At 47.6% G+C, this 8166-nt stretch overlaps 1 protein-coding gene across 1 annotated transcript in view; it reads right to left on the bottom strand.

The window, feature by feature from the left end:
* Positions 1 to 3092: 3092 nt before the first annotated feature.
* Positions 3093 to 8166, bottom strand: part of FKBP9 (FKBP prolyl isomerase 9) — a 28990-nt gene continuing 23916 nt past the window's right edge. Inside the window, exons 9-10 of the mRNA XM_039862706.1 lie at positions 6645 to 6808; positions 3093 to 4494 (exon numbers count right to left, since the gene is read on the bottom strand). Of these exons, the coding sequence (XP_039718640.1) occupies positions 4318 to 4494; positions 6645 to 6808 (341 nt within the window). The 3' untranslated portion in view covers positions 3093 to 4317. The remainder of the gene's footprint in view (positions 4495 to 6644; positions 6809 to 8166) is intronic.

Here is an 8166-nt window from a genome sequence, read left to right as displayed (position 1 = left end):
GGACTTGACTGAGCAGCATTCCAAGGGGGCACAGCATGTGCCAAGGTCTCGAGAAAGAAAATATAGGGTGTTCAAAGAACTGAGAACTGGTTTAACAGTATTATGAGCAAAGGGAGGAAGAATGGCCTCATGAACGGGAAGTGGGTGGGTACCAACCAGATCAAACGGGGCTTTGTAAATCACGATCAGTTTGGTTTTACTCTCTCTGCCAAGGAGGAGTTCCATGATCACATTTGCTGACATGTAGAGAATGGACTCAGAGGGGCAGATATACCCAAGCAAACCTATTAGGGAGCTGGCTACTGCAGCATTCCGATCTAGACATTATGGTAGGTTGGCGGGACTGGGGCAGTGGAGCTGGAGAGAGGTGGATCATTTCCAGGAGTTTCAATTTAAGAATGACGAGACTTGCTCTTGGGTTAAATAGTGGGTGGAGAACAGGAGGGGGCTCACAGACGCCTGCTTTGAGCACACAGGTGCAAGAAAGAACGAGAGGAAGAGGCTTGGCTGGAGGGTGTTGGGAGGGGAAGGAGAACACGCATTCTGTTTTGGACATACAAGGTTTGAGGTGCCTGTGAGATACACAAGAGAAGACACCAAAGAGACTAGAGCTCAAAGAAATTTTGGCAGCGGCTATGAAGCTGGACGTTATTTGCATTTAAATGAGATTTATATATGGCCAGGGCAAGCTGCAGGGAATCCCCTGACCTGAAATTCCAACATTAAGGGTGAAGACCACCCAGAATCACACACTATTTTAATAAGCTTTAAAGTTTTATAGGCACAACTAGCAATAACTGGGAGCAGTATTCTTGTTTTATATATAGAAAAAAAACCCAGATCCCCAAGGCTTCAAAGAAAACAACTTTGTCCCTAGTGTGCTTACGTAAAACCTTGCAGTCAGGCCAATTTCACTGCCAAAATGAAATTATTTTTCTGTCCTTTAGTAATTTTGAAAAGCATTATAAATTCCTAAATAGTCAGGGATCAAAACTCACTGTTTTTTTTTTTTTTTTTTTTTAATATACTAGGTTTTAACAAAATAGCACAGACTGCTTACACCTGCGGAGTAGCCTAGTGTTTCAAGCACACCGGCCACATGCATCCTCGAATGTCATGTCCTCTAAGCTACTCTCATCTCCCACTAGGCATCGGTGACCTAGTTCATCTTTAGGGCCCAAAGTCCGAACCGTATGTCGTAAGTTCGGTGGTCCTGATCTAGAGCTTGTGGACATCCATTCTATCGGGAGGGACGAGCTGCCGCCAAGTGGCAAATATTGAGTATAAAATGGGATTCAGAAAAATGCTGTACGGCAATTCCACCCTATTTTTGGCCCCTAATTAGTACTCACAGTCCTGCCAGCAGAACTATAACCCATAATCATAATGCACACATAAGCAGTTGTTACGGCAGCATCATCAAGCGAGGCCGGCTAAGCATGCTCGCCCTTCCACAGAAGGGAAAGCTTTTTAATTTAATGCCCTCCTTAGCAATGCGAAGAATGGAAATGCCCAGGCAGCACTCGACAGCAGCCAAAGGTCTGGAATGATAAAGGCTGCATGGCATTATTTACGTGTGGAATAATAATAATAACAACAATAATAATAATAATAAAAGGATGAAGTCATAAAAACTAAAAAAATGGTTGCCATGGGCTAGGGGGTCAGGAAAATAGAGGTTGGTAAAAGGGTACAAAGCTTCTGGGCTAAGATAAGGTCTGAGTAATGTATAACATGGTAACGACAGTTGCTAACACCATATCGTATAGTGAAATGTGCTAACAGAGAACTTCAATGTTCTCACTAAAAAGAGATAAATATGTGAGCTGATGGATGTGTTAATGGACTAGATGGGGACTCCCTTCACAATGTGTATACATGTCAAATCATGGATACTTTAAATATCTTACAATTTTATGTGTTAATTATACCTCGATAATTCTGGGTGGGAAAAAAAACAAACAAAAAACAACGACAAAAGCCTGCAGGCTGGAGACCCAAGAAGAACCAATATTTCAGTCTGAGGCTGATGTCCAGGAAAGACCAGCGTTCCGGCTCATCAGGCAAAGTTTAAAACCAAAAACAAGCTAAAGGTTCCTTCTGTTCTTGAAGCTGTAAGGCCACAGTCCTTAATTTCCCCAGAGAACCTTTTTTTTTTATTATTCAGCCAACTTTTCTGCATCGCTGTAGAAAACAGCCAGTGAAGAAATTCAAGCAGAATTGGCTAAAACTCTGAAGTAAAAAATAAAAGCCCAGGGAAGTGCTACAGGTCCAACGCAATACAGTCCAGTAAACTGCAGTTCAATTTAGCAAGTTAGCAAGATTATTAACCTATCCAGGGCACGTACGGAGAACGAACACTCTGAGTGACGATGCGCTGGGTCGAAGAGGGTTAAGGAACATCAGTGACCATGGTGGCAGCAGCACTCGGAAGTGCCATGGGCCTCTCCCTTGCCTTTCCAAAGCACAAGGAATCCCTGAAGTTGCTTCTGCAAGAAGTTACACAATCAAGTTAGCTTTTTAAAAACATATGTTTAAATTACTCTGCCGTGACCTCGCCGGTCCTGGTTGGTGAACATATTCCTCACAATATAGACATTTTTCCCCCTATACCGGTGCCAGAGGTTCTCCACCTGCTCCCACACTGACCCCCTACCTGATCCATGCTCCACCTTTCTCTGCACCCAACAGGCAGTCCTCTGAGAACACCCGCCCCTGAGCTCTCCTGCCTCTGGCTCAGACGGGATTCAGCAAATGAGAGCAGGACAGAGAGAATGGGGTGTGTCTTCCCTCACCCCTTGTCCGCTGCAGTGCCAGCCACAGTTCCGGGAGTGGCTCAGGCCCAGAGGCAGAACAAGCTCCTGCTGTCACTGGCCACCAGCTGTCCTCGACATGGGTCCCCAAGTCCTGCCCACGCCTTTGCAAGCGGTCCTTTCATAAGCTTCTCTCCAGAAGTCGCTAGGAGGGCGGACTCACACTCCCGTCCGCTGCTGCTACAGAGCGGTCTCGCTGAGTGTTTATCAAGGGGATCCTGACTGCACGGTACATTCCCGTGGGATCCCCTCAGCCTTCAAATAAAACACCACAAAACCTGATGACAGAATTCAGTATTTTATATACGAAAAGGTCAGTTTTCCAACATTTATTCTGCTGAATGAGTGCATGGCATCTTCGTGGAGCTACATCAGCACAAAACAGTTTAAATTAGTAAAATAAAGCAATTTCAGAAAAAAAAAATCATTGATTACTTCGGGGTGAGTGCCACCACTAGTTGGGAACAGAGGACATAAGGTGACAAGGTGGTTACTGCATCACATGGCGACACAGGCCAGCAGTTATCGTGTCCTTGCTTTCCTGTGCAGGGAGAGGCTCTGGGCTTTGGGGCACCTCCCTCTCTAGGACACACATGGGCAGCAGAAATATGTCACATTGTCTGTGCTCATCTGTTACGATGACACTTGCACCTCGGCCACAGTGAGATACTCCGGAGCCCGGCTTAGCCACCAGCCCTGTGCGTATCTGTCTGATCAAAGGGGTCAGGGAGGGCACAGGGTGCGCTACGGGACAGTGGGACGGAAATAAGAAAGAGTAAAGCAGATCTCACGTGGCAAATGCAGAATCAGATTCTCGACCCATGGTCCTAGGTACCTTTTGCTTGGTCCACTGATGTTCTTTTTAACCTCCAAGTTACCTGGCTAGTCAGGGAACCACAATGGTGTGGGGTGTGATTAACTAGAAAAGCGTGTGTGTGTACGTGTGTGTGTAAGGGAAGGTGGAGGCTGGGCATCACCAGAGCCTGTAGAGGCCACTGAGAAAAGTTTTCTGAGGCTTTCCAGAAATCCAGCTGGGGCATGCCCTATGTCTCTTCTGCCCATTGGGAGAACATGTGTTAAAAAAGAAAAAAAAAACAAAAAAAACACGTCAGCAAAGTTAAAAAAATTTTTTTCCTAACCCTCTTTACATAAATATCCTGGTCACTTTTTCTTCTGTTCCCTTAAAGCTAGCTTTAACTTCTGTATGACACTATTTTCCGTTAGTAACAAAACTACCCAAAGGCCCACAAAACAATGATTGGCAGTGCGGCCTTTTCGATATCCTACACAGCCCACGCGAAGGCACCTCACACCGATTTGGTTTAATATCATGGCATTCGGCCTAAAATTCTCACCGTGTGCATCGACCCACCCCTGATGTATGCCCCAGATGCTGACTCGCTCCCACTTGCTGACGATTCGCCTTCTGAGAGGCCCTCGCGCCCTCACGGCACGGTTTGCCACGACGGGGGGCTTGGTGTCACACGAGTGACTCACAGCAGGTTTAGAGTTCGTCATGTTTGGCCTCCTGGTCTTTGAGTTTAAATTCCTCTGCCACGACCTTGCCATCTCCATTCCGGTCCTGGTTGGTGAACATGTTCTTCACAATCATCTCGGCATCAAAGCCGGGAGCGAGTTTGCCTTTGCCCGATGCCACCTGGGCATGAATGTACTCTGAGAACTGCAGAGAAAAGGGACAGGACAGGCCCTGAGATTCAGCAGCTGGGAACGCCAAGCCTGGGCCTGAACAGAATAGAGTTTGAGTCCGAGCTAGCAAAACAGACAAGGCCTTGTGAGCTATACCACCTGAATTTTTTTCTCCAGGTGCCGGTTAAAAACCCCTGACTAAATGACTCCAGGAACCCTTAGGCCCTAGGCAATTAATTCAGAGCAGCCACTGGAGCTATCCCTTCTCCCCAAACCAAACCTTAGCTCTCCACCGAAGGATGACCCCCAACCTCAGATCCCTGCCGCCGAGACCACTGCTGCCTGCATCCATCCATTCATTCATTCATTCATTCGCACAATAAAAACGGACCATCTGCTGTGTGCTCAGCACCATCCCAGACCCTAGCGACACGTCAATGAACAAACGAAACACGCTCTTGTAGTTCTAGCATATTCTAGTAGGAAAGACACACGATTAAAAATGAACACCCCCCAAAAAAAGTCAATTATATATTAAGTTAGAGAGTGAAATGCTCTAGAAAAATTAAAAAGTTGAGCCAAGGAAGGAAGATCAAGAGCACAGGTGAGCAAACGGATCGAAGCATCAACCTGGGAGTGAGGGTAAGAGCCCCATGCAAAAGACAGACTTGTGCAAAGCCTTGAGGGAGTGAGGGAACACGCCTGACAGCTAGCTAGCGGAAGAGTCTCCTGAGCAGAGAGAACAGCATCGGCCTGGGGCGGATGCAGGCCTGTGTGTTCACAGAACAGCAAGAGGAGAGCAGCTGGTGAAGAGGCTACAGCGAGCAGACTGTGGGAGGCCTTGGTGGGGCCTTTGCAGGCCACTGTAAAGAAGGTGGAAAGTACGGGGGCTTCTGCAGGGTCTGAGTCCTGAAGCGGGCCATGGTCCGACTCATGTTTAGAAGGATCGCCCCGGCCGCTGTGAAGGGCAAAGGCGAAAGCAGGGAGACCTTCGCAGACGTCCAAGAGGACGTGGCAGCACGAGACGAAGATGTGGAGGTGGAGGTGGTGAGAAATGGCTACGTTCTGGATGTATTCTCGAGACAGAGCTAGAATGATTTCCTGATGGATTTATCCTAGCCTATGAGAGAAAGACAAAGACCATTGAGAGCTCTCGCCTGAGCAAATGGAAGGACGAAGTTGCCATCAAGTGAGATAGAAAAGGCTTTGGGTGAAGTGCGTTCAGAGTTGGCGGGGTGGATACCAGGGATTCAATACAGGAAGATGTCACGTGGGCAGGTGGATGGATACATGAGTGTGAAGTGGAGAGAGAAGACTGGACCAGAGTGACAAATTCCGAAGTCCTCAGGATATACACGGTAAAGCCAGAGGGCTGGACGAGCCGGCCGGGAGTGACGTGAGGTGGACAAGAGAAGAAACTGAGGACTCAGCTGGTCGCACTCCGACATAAAGAGCTCAGAGAGAGACTCCTGAGAAGGAGCCACCCGTGGGACGGAAGGAACGCTGCGTGCGTGGTGCTCAAGGAGTCTGAAGTCACCCTGGCAAGACCAGGCTCGGCACCAACGCAAACCATCCGGTCGCTGAGGAAACGATGATGTGAGAAAGAAAGGCGAGAAGCCTGGAATGGCGTCCTGGAGGAAGCAGATGTGGAACGGGTGAGGGCTGGACTTCACCAGAGCCGTGACAGGACGGAGGACGCGACTGCCCAGCTCCACGAGGGGGTGTCTGGCTCAGGAAAAACAACAGGACCTGGATGATTGGACAGGGGTGCGGATCCTGGCTCAAAGCGCCAGGCAGCTGTGTGATCTCGGGCAAGTCATTTGCTTTCTCTGTGCACAGCCGCTTCTTCTGAAAACTAGGGACGGTTACACGGCTGTCGTGAGGGCCAAGCAAGATTAATATATGTGACAAACGGCGCCATGCAGGCATGCAGCGAGCACCTAGGAACTGAAAACCGAATCTAGGTCTGGGAGGCCTAGAATCGAGCCCGCACCTCTCAGGGCCTCAGTTTATTCCAAGAGGAATTATGAGCTTCGACTTAGAGAGCGTGTGTAAAAGGGCTTGGCACACGCGGGGACAGGGTATCGTCACCACGGGGGGCAAGCACAGGGCCCTCCCCACGCCGACAAGGCCTCACGTTCGGAAGCCCAGTCAGGCTCCCACTTTCTTTCCAAGGTCACTTACCTCTTCCAGGAGGACTTCTCCATTGCCATCCTTGTCAATTTCTTCAAAGAGGTTGGGGGACACTTCTCCGTTCCATACGAACATGTAGCCCTCAGGGAGGCCGGCCACGAGCTCCAGCAGCTCTATGTCAAACACCAGCACCGCACTGCCAGGCACTTCTCCGTCTGTGTCACCAACATGGGTGGGGGGGAGGGGACGCAGTGTGAGCACCGCGGACCAGCAGCCTCACACCCTCGCCCGTGCCCAACCCTGGATCAGGCCGCCTGGCCGAGTGCAGGCATTTCTGTGCAAGAAAGAGCAGCCTTGCACATGGCTCTTCCAAACTGTAGGTTAGTGACCATTAGTGAGTAATGAAATCAGTTTAGAGGATAGTGACCAGCATTTTTTTTTTTTTAATTAAGGGACAGAATAAAATAGATCAGGGTACATTGCATATTGAAAGGATAAGTATCGTTTTATGAAACCGGAGTTTCAACTTTATATATAAACTAAGTGTTTGTGTATCTGTATATAGATATACATAGTATGTTTATATGTAATACAGATTAGGAGACAAAATGCATTTCTTATTGTGTGTTTTGGTGAAAAATGTTTGAAAGGCACTAGTAGAGACTACAAAGGCAGAACTTTTGAATAAATCTAACAGCAGAACTGCAAGAATAATAAAGTATCCCATCAAATCATGATCTAAGATATGACTGTGAACACAAATTCAAGAACAGTATATATAGTATGAGTCCCAAAGAAGTTATATAAGCATGCGAATATATATATATAGACACGCACACACAATGTAAGATGTATTATTTAAATTGTTATTATAGATTATGTAATTATTTCTATATATTTTAATGGAATTTGGGCTTCATTTCCTTTCAGCTCACAGCAGCACACGCTTGCAGAGGCTGCAAATATGTTGTATATCCTGTAAGACCATGCTCCTATAAGACAGGAGCATGGTCTTACAGGATATACAACATTTTTTGTAAGCGTTTCTTTTCAGATTGGGGTGGGGTAGCAAAGAAAATGTTTACAATTATTTAAAAACTGTGAAAAAGAGAAGATCAAAGCACCCACCACTTTTACAAGTTAGCACTCCCCATCTCCTCCAGTGAAAAAGAAGGGGTCCCCGAACCCCCATGTGGACTCATTCTGGCCGAAATCTAAAGTACATAGGTCGTAACAGCTGTGAGGGCGAGGTGACGCCAGTACTTCCAGAAGGTGAAACTCATCTCTTACAAAGGAAATCTCCTTGGACAGCTCACAGGTTCGGGAGAAGCGAAAAGCAAAGGCCGCTAGCATTTCGCTGTCCCAGGACGGTTTTAGAAGGAAGCACTGAGCCTCGCCCAAGAGAAGTTTCCTGGGAAGCTCCGCCAGGGACACTTCACACGCGGAGGTCTGAAGGTCCCAGGTTTTCTCACGGAAAGCCCTGCTTTCTCAGGAGGGCACGGAGCGTTAGCATGGCATCGGCACTGCATTCACAGGGGCCTTTAAACACACATGCGGAATACTTTTTTTTTTT

This window comes from Pteropus medius, unplaced genomic scaffold, assembly GCF_902729225.1.
Source record: "Pteropus medius unplaced genomic scaffold, Ma_sr-lr_union100, whole genome shotgun sequence".
NCBI classification, from domain to species: domain Eukaryota; kingdom Metazoa; phylum Chordata; class Mammalia; order Chiroptera; family Pteropodidae; genus Pteropus; species Pteropus medius.
The sequence above is the reverse complement of the archived record's forward strand: the minus strand, read 5'-3'. Positions and strand labels throughout refer to the sequence as shown.